The 24,092-nt window shown below is 45.3% G+C and overlaps 1 protein-coding gene across 3 annotated transcripts in view; it reads left to right on the plus strand.

Annotated features, from left to right (window-relative positions):
- Positions 1-24,092, plus strand: part of LOC104485914 (phospholipid-transporting ATPase ID) — a 102,508-nt gene that overhangs the window by 6,994 nt on the left and 71,422 nt on the right. For all 3 annotated transcript variants that reach the window (XR_015261503.1, XM_086771294.1, XM_086771293.1), the window contains exons 4-7: positions 11,322-11,380; positions 20,506-20,619; positions 22,881-22,979; positions 23,939-24,000. Coding sequence is in view for 2 of the 3 variants with exons in the window: in XM_086771294.1 (XP_086627420.1) it covers positions 11,322-11,380; positions 20,506-20,619; positions 22,881-22,979; positions 23,939-24,000 (334 nt within the window). In the remaining variant the exon portion in view is untranslated. The remainder of the gene's footprint in view (positions 1-11,321; positions 11,381-20,505; positions 20,620-22,880; positions 22,980-23,938; positions 24,001-24,092) is intronic.

Genomic DNA, 24,092 nt, shown 5'->3' on the forward strand with positions numbered 1-24,092 from the left:
CTACAGAACAGGCTGCAAAGTTTGTGCTCTGTCACGGCACATAACTGGCTTGGGGAAGCTGAGCTTTGGTGTTTTTTTCTGTGAGGATCTTTCAAAGGAGTGGGCGGTTGAGCAATGCACGGTGCCCTCTCGCAAGGAGTTTATAAAATATGCTAGAAGAAAGTGAGTGTGAAGGTCTGATGCAGTGTTCTGATGATGAAATGTGTTGATGGCAATGGCCCGGATATTCCCTTCAAGGAGAGGTAGGAAAGAGAGCAAACTGTAGAGATGCACACTGAGAGCACCCCAAAAGCTGCTGAAGGGAACGCTAACTCTGAAGGAGGAATCAGAGCCTACATAATTCCCTCCCTGTGAGCTCCACCTGGCATCAGAAAAATGAGTGTGGAGATAGGGAGCAGCCATCCTCTGCAGCACGATCCTCAACGGACTTTGCAGCAGAAAGCCCTGAAGAGATGACTGCTTGGAAGAAGTCCAGCAGGAGGGCTACCAGCGTGTCCTTAGAGTGGGCCAGCTTCCTACAGCCTCTTAGTATGCATCTTCATCAGGCATTGCTGCAGGAGCCACTGAACAGTCTTGTGTTTTACCATTTCACTTCCAGGCCCAGGGTGCGATCTCTGGTCAGGAATCCAGGTCTGCAGACACTGTGAAGTTTGGCTCTTCACCTTCCCAGGGTGTTCCTCCTTGTATTTGATGAATGCAGAGATTAGTGCCCTACTCGTTTTGACATGAAATTAATGTTTTCCCAACCTCTCTGAGCTGAGAAGGCTGAAGAGCTTTTTTCCCCCCAGCTTTATTTTTGCAATTGTGCTGCTGTTTCCCCTTCCTTCATGGGGTAGATCATGAGCCTTGGTGTAAAGACAGGGGTGTCTCTTTGCTACTTCCACAATCCCGGGAGAGGAGGTTGTGATTGCTCCCGGGGAAGGATGTCTGCCAGCCCAAGGTCTCTTTCTCCATCTTGGCTTTTGAGATGAGGGAGCACAGGCTTGTCTGTGAGCCACCATCCACCCAGCGCATCCCTACTTCTAGAGCATCCCTACTTCTGATTATGAAAAAGATGATGTTGCTGTATTAGGGAAATATTGTGTTTTGCGTGGCCCTGTATGTGGGCTTTAGCAGAACAGTGTTCAGCCTCCCCTTCAACCAAATGTCTAAGAAACTCACATCTTTCTAGATATAAAGGAGCATACTTCATAGGGAAAAAATAGTTTATTTTCATGTTTTATGTGCTTTTGATCACCAGTTCAAAACCAATGAATTCAAACTGGAGGAAGTTCAGAAAAGGATAAGGGAAACTGGTGTGATAAGGGAATGAGGAGCTTCCATAACAGGAAGATAAAAGAGCTTTTCCTCTCCTTTAATTTGTAATTCTTTTCCCTTGCAGCCCAAAATCTGACAGGGCTATGATTGTTCCTTGCAAACATTTCACTGGAGTAAATCCAGCCAGGGTTAAAGTGCTATTTTAATCCAGCAGTTTATAAGCCTTTGTATTTGGAGAAGTCTGTAGGACTGTGCTGCTAGAGACCGGATGAGGTTCTTTGGGGAACATCCTGTGCACGCATCTTGGAGAGACAGTACTGCTCATGGAAAGACCAATTTTCTGTTTCCAGAAACAAAGCTGGAGCCCTACTGAAGAGCCATGCTTGTGGTATGGCTTTCATGGGAGGGAATGGGTTACCTCAGGCATCAGCTGCTGAAACAGGGGTCAGGATTGCTCCAGGGAGAACCAGTAATATTTTGCAGTTTCTCCTCAGCAAGACATGGCTGCTTCCACATGAGCTGAGATGCAGGCAAAATTAGGAGGGTTCTTTCAAGGTGGATATAGTTTAACAAGACAGGCTACATGGTCTAAATTTCTTGCAGGTAAGAGTCAAGTTTTTACAGTTTTATGTTCTTTATACAAAGAATCATGGATGTAACCAAAACTCAACTTCACGGAGCAGTAATTTGTAGTGTCATGTCAGACATACAAAGGCTGTTGGAGGAAACCAGTTCCTAGATGACCAAACCTTAGTGAAGCTCTTCAGCCCAAGTGAAGAAGTACATCTCTCAGATAAGCATCAGCAGTGTTTCTGTGGAGAAGACGCCCAAGATCTTTTGCCCCAAGGTTTAACCTACAATGAACATTGATGAAACAGAGGAATGGTGAGACTTTCGATTCATGGAGCATATGCGAAGAAATATGCATCAGGCCTTGGCAGCAGTTGATACATGTGGAATACTTGTGATCACGGGCTTGATCCTGTGGCAGCTTATCTCAGCAATGGATCTTCATCTCTTGAGGGTGGGGATGGTCAAGTACAATCTACAAAATGAACAGAAATAGGGAACACAGAGAGCTCATCTGTACAAATAGCCTCATCCCAAGGTGTGTGCTTCCAGCTTCATCTCCAAAGCCCAGCCGAGCGGCATTGTGAGAGGAAGAGGAAGGACCTAAATTGAGCCAGGGCTTTTGGAAAGCTCCATTGGGTTTTCCTTCTTGCTGCTATGGACAACCTGCTCTCCAGGGCAGCTGGGTTTTGAGCAGCTGGGCTCTGGGCAGAGCTTGGTGAGGGTGAGCAGCTCCCTACAGAGAGAGCAGCCCAAGACCGGCCCTACAGACACAAAGCTTCGCTGCCTTCTGGGACTCCCATTCAGAACTTATAGGAAATGTCCTACCACAACAGACATTGAGTATGAAAAATATATTTATTTTTACATAATTTCCCATGAAGGAAATAACCGCTAATTGAAAAACTTCTCAAAGTTCTTTTCAAAGCTGTATTTATTTTTATGATTTTTACATCACTTCCTATCGCTGTGTATCGCTGTTATTAACAACATATGCAATTGTGTCAAGCTGTGGCATTACCAGCATGTCTAGGAGATACTGTTTTCTAGTAAAGGAAGTTAAATTTGCCAGCCAGTCACTGTCAGACTAGTTCTTAAAATAAAAACAAATTACTATTTCAATTGCTTTAGTTGGCATGCTGATATTGGTCAAAATGTTGTCAACTACCATTACAAAAACCAGCATGTAAAGTGATATAAAATTCAAACCAAATTTGAAAAAAATAAATTTTTCAAAATCAAAATTTTTCAAAATTAAAATTTTCAGAAATGAAGAAGAGACAGAATTCCCACTGCTAATATATTTGAAAAGGGCATACGTTCATTCTGAAGCGGACTGAAAACAAACATGAAAAGATGTAGATGCCTCTTGAGAAACAGCCTGTTGCAAGGCATTTCTGAGATGTGGGGAGTCCCCACCTCTTGCCCAGAGCCAAGGCAGGTGGGTGAGACATCGCTGGGAGCAGGGAGCAAAGGAAAACCAGAACTGGTATTATTGCAGATGTGGAAAGGCAGAGATAAGGCTGCCTCTGTCGCTTCGCAGAATAACCTAAAAGGGATTTTTTTTTTCTGGTTTGAGGTTACCTAGCACTTCTTCCAGGCCTGAGTCCCAAGAGTGCTGTTTGATCATGTCTTGTACATACTGGGCAAATCTCAGGCATCCTTTTGGAGCTCTCTTTTCTTGTTTTCTTCCTCCTTATGGTGATAATATCAAACACTGCTTTTAGAAAAGGGCAGGATCTAATATTCAGCTTTATCTTAATATTAAAAATTTACTGGACCTGAGGCAGAAATAATTTCAATTCACCCTCAAGATTTTTTACTTCAGACCTTGCATGTGCTGTATGAAAATATGTCAGAACCTCTCCTAAGTGGGCCCTCTGTTAGTGATGCCAGAAAAAAAAAAAAAAAATTGCATTAATACCAGGGACATACGAAATGTTTTACCTGCGTGGGAAATTCCAGTTGCCATGTCATGTTTGTTTAGTGCTAGCAGGTGGCTGAGCTCAGTACCAAGCAGCAAAGACACAATCCATGACCACAAAAGTGTATTATTTCTTGCATTTCATTTCTTCAAGAGGAAGGAGGATTCTTATTATTTTGAGGCAACATGACAGGATAAAGGAGATCTTTATTTAATAATGGAGGAGCAAGCAGGAGGGAATAGGGCTAAAGCTATTTATGGTGGTGTATCTGAATGCTCTTGCCCCAAGTTTTTCAAATTAAATCCCTCACACTCAATACAAGCTTGTCCATTCCAGACATGAAAATGCATGTGACTGGCAGCGTAAATCCTCTCCAGCCACAGCAGCCAGAGAGGATCTGTAAAGGAAGGGGCATCTGCACATCGAAAATGTGCAGTTTTATAACATGGAGGCCTGGACAGCCCCTCCTTTGAATCAATAATAATAAAAAAAAATCACGTTTGTTTGCCAGGCAGCTGGGCATGTTCCTGCTCTGAGCAGGGCTTGGCTGTGACCTTCTTCCCTGTTTCCATCCCACCAGGTTCCCAACGCTCCTCCTGCCCCAGCCATGCTTGCTGCACCCTGCCAGGCTCCAGCTGTGGCTCAGGGCAGGGGTGGGCTTCGGTTTCGTGCCACAGAGCAGCCGGCACCAGGTCGGTTACAGCGTTAGGTTGGTGCTCGGGAATGAGGGTTCGGCTTTTGTCTGCGTTCTGGACTGGCTGTGAAACGTAGATATTTAACCAGTGTGAGCCCCAGACCTTCACCCGTGTATCCTCTGGTCCATATTAAGTGTTGAGCTTGTTGGGTAAAGATTTGGCTTTGGTTTTGCGTAGAGTTAGCTCAGTGCAGCTCTGATCCCAGCAAGGCGCCGCTATATGATGAATGTGAAATCCTGTGATATTGCTGCTGTAAAAAATAACCCTCTTCTCTTTAACCCAATGGTAGAGACTCTACCCAGGTACACCACCTGCAAATGCAGAAAACTGTTACGTGCTTTCTTCATCTCTCATGGTTGCAAAAAGGGACAGTTATTGCTTTAAAGTGAAAGGAGATTTTGGCTACTAGCTTCTATAATAACCTCCCTAAAAGCAGTGATTTTTAGTTGCCTAATACAGTATACAATGACTTTCCCTCTCCCATGGAGTTGCTTTTCAATGGACACTGTAATTCTCTTTTTTGGGGGGAGGATAGCGGTGCTGACACACCATGGCAAGTTTCAGTTAGTTGTGCTCACAGAGTAACAGCCCAGCAAAGACCAGAAATAAGGGCCAGGGTTTCTCTGCTTGTGAAAGGATGGATGCTGGAAGCAAGGTGGCACTTGTGCTGCTGCCGAGAGTCGATACCAAGAGCTGGGTGACACAGTGATGATGAGGTCCCCAGAAGTGGGGTCAACAAAAGTAGAAGGGAGATGGGACAGGAGGAGGTGGAAGGAGACAGATGATGAGGTTTGAAACAAAAAGCATGCTGCAACTGGTGGAGGTCTTCTGAGACTGCTTACAGCCTGTTGCAGGAGAGACATGATTTACAGTCTCGGGGAGGTCTGATGTATGCCCTTGGGAGCAGAATAACCGTGTTACAGCTTTCACAACATGGTACTGGTAAGGTTAATAGCTTTGATGAGAGCCGCTCTCCAAGGGAAGCTGGGGAGATGAGGCCAGCTCCTGGATGCCACTCTTTATAGCTGGTCCAGGGCAGCATTTGTGCTCTTGAGGTCGCTTGTTTAAAGGGTGGAGTAGGGATAATTATTTTTACAGAGTTTGTGTTGTCTCTGCTCTGTTATCAGGCTTAGTTACGCTGGCACTCCCTTAATTGGGCTGTGTTCACTTCATGCGTGAGGGATCAGGCCCTAGTTTGTATATGACTTGGCAAAATCAGGCAGCCCTTAACCTCCTGTTTCTTGGAGCCACAAGAACGAATATCTACAAAATTTTTCCAACAGCCTGTTGAAAGCATTGCTCTTGGTGCATGCTCCTTAGCATAAACAAGAAACAAATTTCCAGGCTGTCTGACCACATCTTGAATCTAACCTTTTGCAGAACTTTTCCATGCAGCAGTCCTAAATGGAGAAGGCTGGTGGGCTGGCCAGTTACATTTATAGTTGATTTTTGGCAGGGGTTTAATTTTATTAAATACAGATGTTATTCTGTGGTTTAGCTCCTAAATCTGTCTGCCTGAGAAAACAGCCACTTTCCCTCTGACTTGGTCTCAGTGGTTAGATCAAGAACTGGGCCCTAAGCCATATTTATGTACGCTGAGTTTCCACTGATGAATAATTTAAAATAGTTTTCAGTGGCAGTGAAATGATAACTTGGAGCACAAATCCCATTCCTTCTTTCCAGTGATTTGTGACTGCAGTTTGCAGAAGCAGAAAATTTGAGCTGCTTAGAGACACAAAAAAAAAAAGTTTGAAGAAATGAAAAACTTCTCATCTGATAGCCCTTCAGCTTTCCCCTCCCTTTTTCCTCAATGCTTTCAGAATCAACAGGGCATGATAAGACACGCATGCTTGGATGTACAGCCAAAATACCCTGAGCTGTGTTTTCCAGGCAAAGCTGCTGTAATGCCTGACTTTCCCTAACTTTGTTTATTGTGATCATCCAAGAGGCTTCATTTCTGTCCAAACAGTTCCAGAAACAAGTAAGAGTTGTCTGGTCTGTAGCAGCTGAGAGCTGCTGGTTTAGGAGGCACAGCGGCAGGACCTCGCGGTCTTCTGCTGGTAAAAATAAAACCACAGAGGCAGCGCTGCCCTGTGCGCGTGGTTGGCGGTGGTTCTCCTGGGGTGCAGCCCAAGGACAGAAAGTTCTGCTTGCTGATGCTGTTGGATGAGGCAGCCTTTGCAATTCATGGTGGTTGTTCTTGCTTTAGCCAAAGGTACTGGCTGTTATCCAGTAAGGAAAAGAAAAATCTTGCCACTAGAAGTTAGCCTCTTGTTTTGGCCTTGAGGGACAGCACCTCAGGTTGAGGGCTGTCAAGAGCTTGGGTCTCCAGAAAGGGACAAGTCCTGGTATTCAGGATGGATATGCTACGGCACAGCAGAGACTTTCCAGTCAGTTTCGAGACAGGTTTGTTGCTACCTGGGGCTTTCAGAAATGGGTTGTCCTAGAAAACCTGCCCTTAGGTACTATACGATCAGGGACAGGAGGGCAATGCCTTGAGTGAGTTTCACTTGCTGTTTCTTTTTCACATCCCACTGCTTCATGTTTCTGTGCCATCCCTAAGCTGCCTGCAGTTATTTGTGTCCCCCACATAAAAGCCATTCCTCTCGGACGGCGCATCTCTCCCCGTGGGGGAAGCCAGGCTGCTGTCCCCACTGGAGCAGATACACGTGTGGTGTCTTTCGAGGAGCATTTAAGACCCTGGAAGTCAAACGCACATGTCAGATGCCTCTTCCCTGGCTGCACAGACCCTGGGGGCAGGCTGAGGATGGAGAATGGCTCCTCACACCCCCAGCAAGCCGTGAGGGGAGCAGAGGAGCTCGTGGCACATCCAGCTGCTGCCAGCAGCACTTGGCTTTCTGCTTCTGCCTGCAGTCCCCTCGAGGGCTGCCCTGCCTACGAGAAACAGAAACTCACTGAGGACTTCAGAGCCTCTCAGAAGCTACCGTGTGACCCCGAGTCTCTGCTGAGACCCTGTGTCTCATGTCCTGGCACAGGAATATATAGCAAAGGGCTCCATCCCAGATTAGCAGTTCTGCGTCTCTTCGTGCCTCTCTGTCCAACGTGTGTGTCCGTAGCTTCTTCTGGAGATGCAGCTGGCTGTGGGCAGCGTAGACAAGGTTGTTTCTTGCAAGTGCTCAACCTTTCATTTCCGGGTCCCCACAGATCTTTGGCCAGCTTGCGCTGCCCCACACAAGCGCCTGGTTCGTGCCAACAGCTCTGCCCCTGCCTGCCCATTCCCCTTCCCAGGACCAGCGCGGACTCTGCAAGAGTGCTGGGCTCTGTAGCCCGGTAGGTTTTCACGCTTTGTAATCTGTTCCTGTTGACATTAAAGCCATTTATCTTCTGTGGCATTCATTCCAGGACCAGACTCGGAGCCCCTGGGGAGGCGATCACAGTAGCACTTACTGTATGGGAGGAAACGTGCGAGTGTTGGGAAGTTCTGTTTTTAACAAATAGCTTTATCTTTCATTTGCTTTGATGGTTCTGATTGCTCTCAGGGAAATTCCCAAAGGGGCACACAACACAATAGCTGAAGCCCTGCAAGCTTGGACCTCTTGCGCTCTCCTTCTGTTTTCTTCTAGGACACCAGACAGGTCACTCTGATCTCTCTGCACATTGTTCTCCCCATTGTGAAAGACCAGGAAAACGTGTTAGAGGAAAGCAGTGAAGGATTAAGCACTGTGAGGGTCTTGAATGAAGCCTCTGTGGTTGGTCTGAATCACCCAGTCGGGACAGAGAGGAGCTGATTTGTAAATGCCTGGCACGGCTAGGTGTGCCTAAAGAAAGGGAAAAGCACATTTACCTGCTAGCATAGCTTCACATCAGTAATTAGAGGGCTTGATGAAAACAGCCCACAGACAGAGATAAAAAAAAATGGTAATCTGAAAAAGGGCTTAAAAATTAGGGATGCTCTATTTATAGGGTTATTGGAGGGAAAGGAGGAAGGATAGCAGTTCAGTACACTGAATGGCTTAGACACTTGCTAATGCAAGAGTGAATAAGCACCGTCTTAACACATCATTTAATAGACGTGCTGGGATAACTCATGAGGCTGGAATATTAATAGAAAACAATAAAGCTTATTCTGGAAAGGTAACAGAGGTTTTCCTTGTATGTCTGTGTGCTTTGAGATCCAGCGTGAAGAAAGAGATGAACAAATTGCAGATCTCTGAGTAACACTACAAGGAACACAGGCAGAGAAAACCAAGAAGGGCAGTCTTTTGTGAAACAAATAATATAGTTTTCTGAGAGACAGGGCATAGTGATAAAGGAAGAATTGTAGCTATGCAGAGGCAGAGCTGGAGAGGAGCATAGGAGAACAGGACCTGATCAGCTGGCACAGGGTTCTGCAGCAGAGGTGGGTAATTTTTTGGAGCTAGAGAGGAGGCTGTTCCGGAACGGATTCCCTCCAACAGGGAGGAGCTGGCTCATCCTGTGAAAGCAGGAGGGAGTGTAAACGGGAATATTACAAAATGATGGTATGATATTTAGGAAAAAATGACAAGAGCACAGTGTTTGAAACGGACTTCAAGAAGGAAGTCTTCAGTAAATATGAAGAACTAGTAACTGAGATCTCATGGGAAGGAAATCCGGGGTGGAGGGAGAATTGAGCAGAGCTGTCGTTTCCTTAAATAATTGATATTAATTTATCATCTTCAGGGAAGGCTCAAAAGGATGAGTGTAAAGTGAAATAACAAGCTCTTCATTCATTTCAGCTAGAGGAAGGATGCCTCTAGAAGGTGCAAAGCAGCTTGTTTTATCTAGCACAAGCTAGATAAAGAAAAAGGCTTGAAGCGAGAAAAAGCTGCTAAGGACATAAAGTGCAATAAAAGTTGTTCTGTAAAAACTGGGATCTGTGGGATTCTGTAATCCTTCTAGTAAAAGGGAGATCAAAGACAGTTTATGTCTGCTACTCGGTGAAAAATGCGTACCAAACAATGCTAAGAAATCTGGGGTTTGGTTGTGGTTTTTTTTGGTTTGGGTTTGTTTTTTTTTTTTCTTTAGACATCGAACGTAATAGTTGACAGAAACAGAGGAGAAGGAGGGAGGTTCTGGGCTGGAAAAGAGAGGGAGTGGGTTGGCTAGGCAGGGCAGAGCATGGCCTGGTTTCTGGTGTACAGACAGGCAAGGTTCAGAAGACGGGGAAAAGAGCAAGCATAGCATCTGTCTTGGAACAGGGGAAAAAGGAAAGCTGAGCGATTACAGGTGTACTGGCTTCACTTTTGGGGTAGAGGTTGAAACAATCCAACAAACCACTTCAAAGTACCTAGGAGTGTGTGTGGGAAAGAGAAGTTTAACATCCAGTAGACCTGAAAAACTGCACCAAACCAAAATTAATTCCATTTTAGTGGTAGCCAGAGGGCTAGTGCAAAAGTCTTAGGTAGATGTCACATATCTTGACTGTCAGTTACGGCATTTTTACAAGTAAACTGAAGATACATGCTTGAGATAAAATCACTATACAGTGAGTGCCAGACTTTTCAGAAAAAAAAAAATACACTGACAATAGTTATCAATGGCTTATTATGAAACTCAGGAGATTCCCCACAGATGTATCCTGATTCTGATATTCAGTATTTTGTTCTACATCTTGGCTGGCCAAATAAAGAACACACTTAGTAAATCTGCAAATGGCATCATGCTGGCAGGAGATACAAGTGCACTGAAAGACAGGATTAGAAATGACTAGTTGGAGAAATAGTCTGAAAAGAATTGGATGCAATTCAGCAAGGACAAATGAAAGATTTGCATTGCCTGATAAGACATCGGCTCTGCCAGACAGCATCTGCCAAAATGGATCATACTCTGGAATGCCTTCAGCTGCGCGCTGGTGGTGCATAAGGATATTATTTTAAATTACTTCTAGGTGAATTGCCATGTCAAATATGCATTGTCTACAAGATAGGTGGAGTGTCCCTTTGGTAAGGCCTCAGCTGCAAACTGTGGCCCATTTTGGCCACTGTGCATCCAGAATGGGGGGAACTTGCTGGGAAGCCAACTGGAGAGCAGCAGCAGTGATGCTGCTTCTGACAGACTGACCCATAAGAAGTGACTGAAGAAACTGGAGTTGCTTACCCTTGGAAAGAGAAAATTACAGTAAGGCATAACAGGCTTCAATACATAATGAACTTGTCTGTGCTCTGCATCCTTGGCGAAAAGAACAGGGAACTGAGGGGGAGCAGAAGAGCATGTTGACCATCCCAGGAGAAGATATAATTTATTTAGATTGAAGTAATGAGTTTTATGTCAGATAATGGAGAAAAGACTCCCCTTTGGGAAGGACACTGCAGTCCTGGAATAGGCAGTCTGAAGAATAGCCATTATGGGAGCTTTCTAGGACATTTATTGGGATTGACAGGCATGACCCTTGAGGTAGAGTATAGATGTGAGGACCTTTTGAAATCCCTTCCAGTAGTTTGTGATTTCATGATAGCTATGGTGGTGGTGTCCCATCTGTGGGATGATGCTAGGAGATGCGCTCGTACTGGAAGAAGAGCGCTAACAGTAGGCTGATGGCAACAGCCCTAGAGACTTCAGGGGGAAGAGATGGAGCAGGGCAGGAATAGTGAGCACCACCAGTTAAGTGGTAATTCTTACCCAGGAGAAGGTGAACAACCTGGAATTGCAGTGGGTTGTGGGCAGAGGAGATTTGGCGTATGGTCTTAAGAGTGTTATCATACCAGTTCACAGTGCTGCTCTATCAGTGTTCCCAGCTTCTCCAATTCCCTCACAGGGGTGGTTAGCCCAGAGCACAGATTCCTAGTGACATTAGCTTTTAGCAGCTCTGCTTGCGTTTTCGGATGCTTCATTCATATCTGTATTGACTCTGCTTATCTTCAAGCATGTCTGATGTGTTTCCTCTTCTTTACAGAGGAAGAGAGACAACTTCAAGCAAACAACCGGGATTTTAATCTGCAGTTTGAATATGCTGTAAGTAGTGAGTGTAAATGCAGACGTAGTCACAGATGTAGCTGCATCTGCTTCATGTCTTGAATGTTGTTTCAAGGGGGTGACATGACTGCATGTTAGACATGACGCTGCAAACAAGGAACCATGCCAGAGATGGTTCATCACTGAGTCAATGGCAGGGAGCTCTGCCTTTGGGGTCAACCCTGTGAACGAGCAGTTGAAGGAGATCTAATGCTGGAAAAGTGTAAGACAGTGACTTTACACACTTCCAAAAAATTATTTGTGAGTCAAAGTGTTTACAGGATTAGGCTCCAAGACCTTTCAATAACGGAACCAGGGGGGTGTAGTTTTCTGTTGGAAATGTGTCTCCATTTAAAGTAAAACCTGAAAGGAAATGTGTCAGTTCCTCAGCTCTTGCAGTGAAATGATCTCTGGCAGGAAGGTTTTGAATCTGGCCTTTGCAGTTCCCACCAGCTGCTCTATCAGTGTTACCAGCTCCTTTACAGCCTACAGTTCACATCACGCCATGAAATCTGTGACTCCAAGGAGCACCCTGACACAGGCCGGATGTGACCCAGGTTTGCCAGGCCACTGTGGCAGGCAGCCTTTGGGCAACTGGATTTCCAAAGTCTGGGGACCATTTGCTGACACTGAGAGCAGAGGAGGGGTAGCTCAATTGCTAGATCTATCCTGCCTGGCTGCAGGGTCATCTCCTCCTTGAGGTCGTCCTGAAGCTGCATTCTTTCAAAGCATTTGCAGCTGCCAACTGATAATGAAATGAATTTTGTGAATTTTTGTCCTCTGTGTATCTGAATTCCAGTGCTGAAATTTATCCTTGAGTTTTGCTCAGGAGCTCCTTTGAACCATGTTTTGTTTTAGGAACATCACAAGTACTTTCTCAGTAAGAACTGGAAAAACTCAACATTTCAGAACATTGTATTTTCTTGTGAGGTAGAAAGTCTGACTTGTCAACAGCTTTGCCTAAAGATCTTGATGTGGCTACCTTTCATCCATGAACTACCCAAAAAAGGTTAGAGACTTCCTAGGTCCAGAGCTGCTGCATATGTCCTGAATATGAAATGCATTGTAGTTAATACATGTGAAGGACTATGCAGCATGAATGTTATATCAAACTTGGTGATTTGAGACTGGGAAAGTGCATTTGATTTGCACAGAACCTACCAGTACTGTACTGGCGTGGGTATTGCCACTACGTATGGATGTGTAATCTTTCATTGACTGACTGTAATGCAGACTACGTGCAGCAGTGGGGCAGGAAAGCAGGAGGGAGATGTACGATGATGTCAGGGTAGAGGGAACAAGAAACTCTTCTGGTTCTGAGCCTGTTTCTGTGAAAAGCCATTCATAAGGTTGGCTTTGCATGTCACTGCTGCTCAGCTGATTGCTTACATGCCCAAGGATTTGCAAATAACCAAAATTAAGAAGAGGACTGTGAGAGCTCTGAAGAGTTTCCATAAGCATCCATTGATCAGGTGTAAAGGTGGAAGGAGCCAAAGAGCCAGCTGAATATAATTTATTAAAACTTGGGAGTGAATTTCAGTAATCGTACCTGTCATTTTAGTCAGCTGTGGCTCATGATTTCTGGAGTCCAGTGTAGACTGAGGCTTAGGAAATCTAGAAAACTGTCCAGAAGCAGCCAAGCCTTGAAGAGGTGAGTGGGTGGTGAGGTACTAAAAGACTTTAGGTCAAAGCCATAGAAGTGAGGTTTACTTTACCTGGTAACTTAAGGCCATGTTAGCCATAAAACCTATAGAACAGGTTCTTTGTAACAAAACTAGTTGAGGTGGTAAACGTTTCTTTAGGGTGAGGCTGTTGCTGAGCAAGGCCAGTAAGGAAAAGAAAGAGAAGAAAAAGGGAAATGCAAACAGGATCACAGTGTTGCCTTACTGCTGCGACCAGCAGCTGGTGTGAAGGTTTCAGCCTTTCACTAAAAAGAGAGTTTCTATTATGTAGGCATAGATCAAAGCTACAGATGCTTTGTCCTTTCTAGTCGCAGTGAGAACAGGGAAGTGGGAATGTATGATCAGAGGTGGGTGTGTTGTCCCTGAATAGCTGGTGGTTATCGTCCCTTCCTGGTGCAAAGTCTACAGGATATTTGTGAAGGGAGAAGAGAGGAGCTGAGAAAGACTTGAAAACTCTATTGTTTGTGAAGTCTGACATCAGCCCTGGCAGCTGCTGAAAGCTGGCCCTCCTGGTATGAAGCAAGACTCCCGAATATGCTCAAACCAGCTTTGCAGGATGCTGTGCCATGTCTGCCAATGTGTGCAAGGGCATGTCCAGATCCATCACACTTGGGCTGCAGGAGACTTCACAATTCCCTCCCAGAGCTCATTAGAAAACATTGCGAGAGGCCAAACTGCAGCCTGTCCCTGCCGCGCTGCTCCAGCCACAGAGCCTCTTTAGCCAAGCACCGGCCAGGCAGGAGGGTTGGACAGTGTAGGAAGCTGAACTGACAGGGCAGGATGAGGATAAGAGGTGCATAGGAGCTACACATAGTGGAAATCTTAACACATGGGCTTCACGGTGAGGTGGAGGGACAGTTCCAGAGGAAGAACAGGATGCGCCCCGTGGGCATACGAGATGTGTCACACAGTGGGCTGGAGAACTGGGGTGGTCTCCTTCATCAGCATGAATGGAGGCAGTACAGACTGAGAGGGGGATGAGAGAAGTGTCTCTTATTACTGGAACAAGCTTCTTACGTGTCTTACTGGTGCAACTCCAGATATCCTTGGCCTTATCCTGCACAGCAAGAACACAGTAGCTTAGAAAAATGAAACAAACTTTAAAACAAAGTGCTGTGCAGTTAACTGGAAGGGCTGAGTGTGAAGGTATGCACTACCCACCAGCTCACAGAATTAGTTAGGAATGACTCAGAAACGAAGTGTGAATGAGTGACATGCCAAGGTACTTAGTGCAGCACAAAAATGGACTCTATATAGGTCTATAAAACTGAAAAGTCAAGTTTCTGAGTTTGTTCTATGTTTGTTCACACGGCAGACAAGAAGATGCTTCCTGACTTCAGTAAGAGATTTGCCTGTGTAAAGACTGAAATAAAGTGAAATGCAAGGTGCTAGATGTGTTTCAGATTTAAGGGCTTTAATCAAGGTTCTTATCTGAGGCAATTCACTCTGCCTGCGCTGTCCCCAGTCTGTCTGCACTGTCCCCAGCAGAGCTGCAACGGGACTGCCCTGTGTGTGTCCACCGTGATGGGCTGTCTGTCTGTCAACGCTCTGAAGAAGAAAATATATTCTGAAGACTTTTAATGTTCACTCTGATTCCAATTCCCTTTTATTTCTTTGCTTTTATGTTGGAATTTAGCACAGCTGCACTGGCACGTCATGAAGGGCTGCGCAAACAACTTTGAAATTGGCTCTCAGACAATAGGAGAGGAAATGCAGGGCCCATGAGTCAATGACAAATTTCATCTTGGATCAGGATCTAGGGTCAAACTAGCATCCTTTCTGCCAGACCAGCAGTGAGGGGGCTGCTTGAACTCTGCTTTTGTTCTCACTGGTCACCTGATAAATTCTCTAGTGAAATAGGAGGGATGTATTTAACTTCCTATAGCCAATACACATTGCCCTGGGCAGGATCAGCAGGTTCTTATCTCTCTGAAATGTTGTCGGAGAGCAAGGAGCTCCAGTAGTGGGCTCAGACTCTGCTCCACCTCCTCCCTTGCGTGCTTTGATCTGAGAAGGATGCCTGGTGGGTTATCCTCAAGGACCTTGTCTGTGTGGTCAGGACAGTGGCAAGGGCTGCCCTCTCTTCCCATCTCAGCCCGCAAATGTTTCCCAGTGTTCGTCACGCTCTAGGCTGAAGGGAGTGTTGTCTGATCATGTGAAAAGTGGTTGAGTACCCACTGAAGGAATAGCTACAGCAGCAACCTGCACTGCTCCTTCTGCTTTTAGGAAGATGTTAGCTGGATTTGTCCAAAGAACAGCTGAGGAGCTGTCAGGGAGCAAACAGAGTAGGACTGCCCTACAAGAGGGGACAGGCTGGGAGCTGAGGGTGACCCTAGCGCAGGCAATGCCCTCACTGACCAGGATGCAGTCCTGCAGCATCTGGTTGGATGGGACAGGGCAGGATGCTAATAATGGGGCCAATCCCAACTATCCCACACAAAGTGACGTGATGAACCAGGTCCAGGGTCCATCTAGGGAGCCCAGTCAGAAGCAGCAGAAGACAGGACTGGAGATGAGACTATGCCATAAGTCCAAGGTCCATCCAGGAGGCAGGGATGCATAGGTCCATCTGGGAGTCTAGGACAAATGTTAGGCTGGAGACTGGTACTCCAACAACGTAGCTCAGGGAAGGACTGAAGACCCAGGGCTGGGCTTTGGTGGAGCTCCTGAGCTGACAGGGGTTGTGGATGGAAGCTCCAGGTGAAGTCAAGGCCGTTAAGGCATCTTAGGGCCCTGACAGGCAAATAAAAGCTGAGCTGTGCCAGTCATGAGCTGCAGTGAAGTCCATAGACTCTCTTTGGACTGAGTTCTCCACTCTTCATCTTATCTCAGACCTCATGGAGACAAAACTCCTGGCGTACTGTTTGGGATTCTGGTTGTGTGAGACTTTAATGAACAAGGTACAGTGGTTTGGAGTTTGCCTCCTCTGCACCACTTGGCGATGCTTTGCCCTCCCCTTCACTTGTCCTTCCTGCCTTGCAGCAGCTTCAGGTACTGACCTGAGCAGGAAGAAGAGGCAATGTAGTGAAAGGAGATGACTAAGAGACAAGACCTTTAGATCCTGTGCATTGGCCTGTCTGTGAGCAGTGGCGTGAGGACGTCAAACCACACCACTTCCGTCTGCCTCCGTGTCTTCCTCTGCACTACTGTGATGAGGACACTCACCACTGTAATGCTGCATGGATTAACAGCTCTGCAACAGGATGACTCCAGGCACAAGGAACGGCATAGGAAAACACAGCCAGTGACCACATTTTCCTAGATATTTTCCTGGAATATCCAACATGTGATGGGATCCTGGAGCTCACTTTATTGATGCTGCCAGGAGGGCGTCAAGGGGTTACATATGTAAGAAATTCCCAAAATTGTTAAAAAGATAAAAGAAAGGAAAAAAGAAAGAGGAGTGTGGGTTGGATAAAGATCCTTTTATATCTGGTGTTTGGCCAGTCTTTTACTTTTAGGAGTCAAGATGAGATGCAGATGAACCTCAGCTGCACCCCGTTGGCCTTTCTCAGACTTTTGTTGGGTCAGGGCTGCTGCCCACCATCACAAATAAGGCAGTGAACTTGGTAGGCTTGAAACTGATTTAGTCTGGCTATTCTGTACTACCTAGGAAAACAAAGCCTCAGTGGTACCGCTTGCCCTATTCCAGGAGTTTATTAAATTTGTCCTTGAGCGCATTCACAGCCCTGTGGTCACACTTCTGTGTAGGGCAGCCGCGTGCTTTCAGATTGCGCTGCTGCAGTTAAACAAAGTGCCTTGGAATTACACTCCCGCTGCCTCCTTGCAAGGCTTTATCAGAGCACCTGGGAAAGCTGTTTCTGCTTTTCGGCTGCTTCACTGGTCTGTGCTTTGTGCTACGCAGGTGCCAGTGAAGTGGTCGTGGCCCAGCGCCTCCCTGCGGGATGGCCAAGGTTTCACTGAGGTTTGCTTTGAGCCACCCTGTCTGTCTGCTAGAAACTAGTAAGTGACTGAGCCAGGGGTACAAATTCACATCAGCAATACACTGTCATACCCTGCCTTTTCTGGGTATCACCCTTCAGCCCCTGTAATTTGTCCACAAAAGCCGCAGTGCCTCTGATTTCCAGTGACTTTAACAGCAAGGCTTTGTTTGCTCAGTGAACAAAGGTAGGAGCCATCTGCTGAGCGTGTGCCCGCAGTCGGACGTCACAGGCGGGCTTCTGAACACACCCCCAAAGTAACAGCTCATCTGCCAGATCTGGACTTGTGTAACTGTGGCGCAATAAGCACTATTCTTAGGGACAGCATTTCGGCAGAGTCACACCTCCCGGAGGTGTGAATCTAGCCCCTGAAAAGAGCAGATGAGAATAATCCCTCACCCACAGACAACGCTGCTCTCGTGTCAAGCTTCGCATCTGGAGAGCTGGAGGCTGGCGGTGGGTGACTGCAGTCGTGCCTGTTCGTTTAGGACACAGGAGGGTGCAGGGGCTGCCCACCATCAACCAGAAGTCTCGGGCAGACCTGGGAATCAGTGTAAAGCTCCTGATTCCCATCTTTCTGCTCAGCCCGTAGAGCTGTTTTTCTAGGATATTTTATTTTTTTTTATAAATCTTTAGGAGAACCAGAAGCTCCTGTAATTGCTTCTTCAAAGATATTTCCACTCCATCCCTTTTCCCACATGGGAGTCTCCCTCGCTGAAGGCAGAACATGGGGGAGGTAAGGAGGATGATGCGTTACAGGCATCGTTTATACAATTACGTGTGCGTATGGACTGTTTAACATACTGCAGTGCTGCAGGTTCCTGTAGTACCCCTCCCGTCCCAGGGTCAGGTTCTGGTACAGCTCTAAAGGAGCAACAGGATGCGATGGTGTCGACCATCACAGAATAGCGTAAGATCAAGAGCAGAGGCCAGCTGAGAATTCCCTGAAACCAACCGAGAGCCTGAGCTGTCAAAGCACACAGCCCTGGAGTACTGCATGAAAACATAAATGATAATTTACACAACTGTATCCGTGACGTGGGAATGCAGAGCTTTGAATTGGAAAGGCTGAAGTTTTCCCTAGTTTGTTTTTATCATTTAGTATTGATATTCCTTTTGCCTCTGAGGGCCATGAACAAGTTACTTGTTGAGTTAGAAATATCCATAGTGATTATGAGGAATTCTTTTTTTCTGGTGCTTCTTTTTAATTATAAATTCTAGAATAATGAGAAAATCCACTATAATACTCCCTGTCCTTACCCTGAGATCTGTAGTGTTCCAGTGCCCCAAAAGCCAGTGTGTGTCACACAGTATCATGATCCTGAACTACTATGGAGAAAATACTGGATGTCCAGATTCCCGCAGTTAAGCATTTGGAAGCTGTTATGTCTGAGGTTTTTACCGTGCCTAATGGCAATAGGAAACAAAGTGAATGGCTCTGGTTCATTCAGTGGTTATCCTGATGTAATTAATGGACAGAAATATAAGTTAGGAATTGAAATAAACCACTCCCATTCTTTTCTTATCCCCCTCTGAGATTTTTACAGGCAAAGATCTATAAACTTCATGTGTTTACTGAGTAGTTTTTCCCATGTTGTATGTGACTCTCTGAAGTCAGTTGACACACAAAGGTCAGGTCCCCTGTACTTACTTTTTCCTGCAGCTACTGTCTTCTCTTTTTCTTAAGTAAGTGGTCATGATATTTTTCTTCAGATTAGCGGGAAGGGAGGATCTTTAGATGCAGTTTTTATTAGAAAATCTGCCAGACTCTGTATCTGGTGGACATAGATTCGTCAAGAAATTTAGTTCTCTGTATTCTGGGCTTGTAGAGGATGCTGCTATTCCATTGCCTCTGTTTCAGCCGCGTCCGTGGAGCCTGTGCGCAGCACATATCCCAAATTTAACTATGTGTCATGACATTTAGATCACAGGAAGAGTTAACCACACCCGGAGAGGGCTACATGGTGCCAGGAGACAGGCAATATTGTTTATATGATGATCACTGATAAACATCTTTTGTGGCTGGAGTGCGATCAGCGGGAGGATTTGGCTAGCTCTTCCACCAAGGGCGTTTCCATCTCCGCTCTTTTAGAGAGTTATTCATTGCCTTGTACAAGGGATAAAACATGAAGTTAGTGCTGAAGAATGTTGCCGTACTTTGTGTCTGGATGCAGCCAGAAATCCAGTACCTGCCTAAAATGGAATAGCTTCCCCTGTACTCACCTTATGGAATAGCTTCCCCCGTACGTACCTTGTGGTGGTGATCTTAAATAAATGGTTTAATGGTGGAAACATGCTGATATGTGTCAGTTTAGATGACGAGATCCTGGATTAATGCATGGATTGGAAGTGGCCTGTGATTCATACATAGTAGCTCCTGTCCTCCCACCAGCTCAGCAATATCTGAAGGCTGTTATAATACTATAGTCACCATTTTCTCTTCCATTGAACCAGCAAATCTGTTTATTGAATGAAGGTGCACTGTGTAATATCTGCCTCCTTGGGCTGTCACACTTTCCCTAAAAGGGGGTTAATAGGCGTTTTCTGGAGAGATGCTAAAGGGGAAATTTTAGCTGTGCTGGCAACAGATGGCGTACATGCTTCCAGGACTAAACCTGGTTGAGTGTTTGATAAATGTCATATAAAAAGAAAGTCTAGTACACCTGAAAACTGAAGGGACAGCCCAAACTGATGGGCTCAGTATGATGGACTGAGCCTGCCTATCAAGTGTCAAGAACTGGACCAGATCTTTGGGGAAGAAAATATCCAGTTCAGTAATCACAAGCTTGAGTCTTTCTCTTGTTTGATGAAGACAGATAGGGGAGCAGGCATTGTTGTGGCTGTCTGCAGTTAGAAAAGGAAACTGGAAATAGGGAACAAAGCTGCAGCTCGCAAGTTCTTGTATCGGTGGCTGTTTGCACAACACTGCACTCAAATGATCTTTATGGAATAGAAACAAGCCACTGCTCCAAGTTGCTGAGTTGAGAGGGTGCTGAATCAGCTGAAAACAATAATGCCATGTTCTGCTCTTGGGAGGACCTATAGCTCCTGTGGGGTTATCCAGCCAAATGGTGCTTCAGAGTCTCAGACAAATTATAGATAATTGGCCCGGCATGCATTTTCTGACACTTCTTTGTAGACACTACCAGCAAAATGTCTTAGTTATGTCTTGGTTACAGTATTTAATGCTATTTGTGCATCATATAAGTGCAAAGACTAACAAAGATAGATGTATCTCTGCTTGTGAGGGACTCTGTCTACCTGCAGTTGCACTGGCATAAACTGAGCATCATGTTTTCACCACTTCCAGGAGGAATTCTGTCTATTTATCCAGGCTTGGCATGACTGTGCCGGGGAAAAGGAAATGTTTTTTGAGCTGCTGCTGGAAACAATGCTATTGCTAAATATAAGCAAGAAAAACACAGTTGAAATAGGTTGTGCTGTAATTTTGTTTCCTGTTTTACCAATCCTATTTATTTTCCTTTTTTTCTTCCCCTTACAGAACAATTCAATTAAAACATCGAAGTACAACTTCTTCACTTTCCTGCCTCTCAACCTGTTCGAACAGTTTCAGCGAATAGCGAATGCTTACTTTCTTTTCTTGCTGATTTTGCAGGTACGAATCCACTGTGCTGTTCCTAGCAGTTTGCGTCATCTGTCATTAGAGATGGTCTATGCATTGACAGTTGTAATAAAGTGCAGGCTATATTCCTGTTATGAATTAGCATTTGGGTAAAACCTTAAAGTAGACAGAAAGTAGGGCAGAACAAAAGCAATTTCCTCTCTTACCATTGGATGTGAGGGTTTGAACTAAATGAAGAAAAGAGTGTAACTAAAGTTCTCAACAAATGGTGTACCTTTTTTCATGCCCTGTCCTACCACCCCTTCGTGTCTGCATCTGCGTGCTCCTGGCTGTCCTCGGATTTGCATTACTTATTCCTCCTGTAGCACAAAAGGAAGTTGTCTCTTGGTTTAAAGGCAAATTCCATTGGCAGTTTCAAAGGAAACAGCAAGAAAAAGAACAAATTTGTAACCTGTACTGTTTCCCTGGGAAGGAAGGAGTTAACATCAGGCAGGCGCAGGGTTGGAGCTAGTTTGCATAAAGCTGAATATTGCTGCTCTCTGCTCCGAAGGTGTCTAATACGGAGCATGTCAGGCGCTGGCAACGCTGTTGAACCCCGTGGCTCTTAATGGCGTTGAGCTGCACTTTGCCCATCGCTGTTGGTAACACCCTCTGCCTGAAAGCTGAACGCACCACAGGAGTTGATAGCAGGATTTCTGCCCTTTGCACTTTGCTAGAATATGAATAAATGCAGTGTACCCTGTTGTTTCTGAGTCACATTGGAACACAAATTATCAAAAAAAAAGGGTATGATTTTGATTATGTTTCCAGCATGCTATTTTAAATTTGACCTTTTCAGTGTACAAAAGTTTGCAAAATTACCTTTTTCACAAGCTCTTTTTCAATTTCAGCTCAGAAAAGCATAGGCAAAATTTTCTTAAGCCTGTAGCAAATGACATACAATCTTTGCTTATTTACAGGGAACAAATTTGGGAAATTTCAGCCCATGTATATTTTTCAATAAAATAGTGAAAGCGCCTTTTCAGCCAAGCTGACAGCACTGTTCCTGTGTTGTTGTACTGCACTCTAGCTGTTTGTCTGTCAAATTCATAGTATTTCAAACTATTTGCCTTAAATTTTTCCACTGTGTCTTTTGCTGAACCATCTAGGAGCGACTGTATATGTAAGCATACAGCTTTTTCTGCTACCTGCATCAAGGTAGGCTAAAGAGGGCAGCCATTAATCTTTTTTATTTACTTATTCCTCCATTTAATTTTTCCCCTTTTCTGCCCACTCAGTCCATCACCGTAGCACTGGGAGCATCTCCTCCTGCATCAGGAGTGGGTGTGATGGGTAGGCTGTGGGGACTCCTGTGGCAGAGCCCAGTAGGACATGCATATTCCCAGTTAGGTGAGGAGGTAGCTGTTAGGGGTCTGTGCAGGCTCCACAGCTGAGCAGGGCTCTGCTTGCCTCTAAACATCATTCCTCCTGGCTGGATTCGGTGGTGCCTGGAGGATGTGGGTTGTGACAGTGCAGCGAAAAGAGCAATCTCAAAGAGCAGCTCTCCACCCTTCAGCAGCTGCTTTAGTAGCATAAATGTCAACTTCACAATGCACATGGAGCTTATGCTGCCCAAATCCAATCGGATGGACACAGTGATGCTGGTGTCACACTGCTTCCATCATTAGTGTTGTTATTCTAGAGGAAGGGGAGAACTATGCTGGGGTAAGACATCTATCTCTACATCAGTGAAGGCATGACAGAGTCACCTTAAACTCTTGGGTCCTCTCACTGCTAAGAATGTGGGAAACAAATGGCTCTGTTGATCTTGGAAGAGCAAGGCCAGCCCTGGCAACAGCTGTGTATTGTTTATTGAAATGAAGTTTACTTCAGCAAAATGTGAAGAGTTACTGAAACAAAAACCAGAAGCATTTGAAAGCTCTGCACAGCAGGCCTTGCTTAGATAGCTCTGAGTGCCTCACAGCAGGCTTGTCCATGTTGGTGCCTCCAGAGAAATCTGCTGGGGACTCTGCAGTCCTAATGTTACAAACAAGAAAGAGCAACCCGCTGCACTTCCTGACAGCTCCATGTTTATATTGTAAATTACAGCTTGTTTTGAAGCAAAGATGGGTTCCCTGGCTGTCCCACCTTTGTGGGGTCACATATAAGTGACGGAGATGCATTTCTGTCTTTATTCTGTATTCACATATCATAGAAAAATGTTGTCTGCAGCTTTCACAGGAAACAGTGTTTTGTTTACATCTGTTTGCTGAACTGGCAGGAAATTTCACAACTCGGATCTTTTCTTCCTACAGCTGATTCCCCAGATTTCCTCGCTGGCCTGGTTTACAACAGTGGTGCCCCTCGTGCTGGTGCTGGCTGTGTCGGGAGTCAAGGATGCCATCGATGATTTTGTAAGATCCCTGTTGCTGACCTGTACTTCGGAGTTTACCTGTGATTCTTCAGCACAATGACTAAAGCGAACTTTGTGTTAAAATAAACACAGCCAGTGGCAGGCAGTTGGAGAACTGGTCTGTGGCCAAGATGGGGTCTGAGCTTAGATCCCCGAATCTATGGTTCACTACCTAAAAAGGAGCTAGAATTTCCAAATTGCTGAGCAGCCCAGCAGCTCCACTGACTTTCTCTGAAACTTTCTCAGTATGTCTGAAAATATGGTCACCGATAGATATGTCTGGATTCATGCACAGAAGCCTATTCTTAGGCTTCCACTGTGGAAAACTCATCCTCTGCCATCTAGCCGCAATGTAGGTGGAAAAAACATTTGGTAGAAAGTAAGCATACAACTCATGTATGATTTTTCAAACTTGCCTAGCTTTGGACAAAGTCTGCTCCCATCACAGCTAATTGTCAAAGTTCTATTGACTTCATGGAGTGATGTTAGAGCTGAGTTTAGCATCTGATTTTCTCTCATTAGTAAATAATTTTGATGGTCTCTGGAGACGTACTGCAACTTTGCAAGTAGGTAGGTGAGAAGTGGCGAGGTGCTCTCCCAGAGACCAGTGCCAGAACATCTGCGGTCACTGTCCGTCTCAGAGCAGAGGAATGGATTTCTCTGGTTTTTATGAAACTCTGATGGACAAGACCAAAGCCAGCTGAGTCAGGATTGTGCTAAGTGACATATAAGGCTCTGCCCTCCTTCTCCCCTCCAAGAGCAAGCTCTGTGTTGCCTGTTGCTCTTTGCAGTCCAGTTATGCCCTACGTTACTAGCATGCTTTATGACTCAGTTATAACTCTAATCTGCCTAACCCACTCAGCCAGCTGAGTGAAAACCTAAAATGTTAACGAACTGCCTACAGCTCTTGTGTGCATGATTTCCTGGAAATGCCTTTTAACATACCAATCAAATTTTCAGAATCGACACAAAAGCGACAAACACGTCAACAACCGTCCAGTCCAGGTCCTGATCAATGGCATGTAAGTCCTTTTTCTTCTTGCTGTAATTTGGACTGAATTTTTATCACTGGGAAGAGCATTTAATAATAATGATTTTTTTTTCTATGTGATTT

This window comes from Chlamydotis macqueenii, chromosome Z (genome assembly GCF_036417535.1).
Source record: "Chlamydotis macqueenii isolate bChlMac1 chromosome Z, bChlMac1.mat, whole genome shotgun sequence".
Classification (NCBI taxonomy): Eukaryota; Metazoa; Chordata; class Aves; order Otidiformes; family Otididae; genus Chlamydotis; species Chlamydotis macqueenii.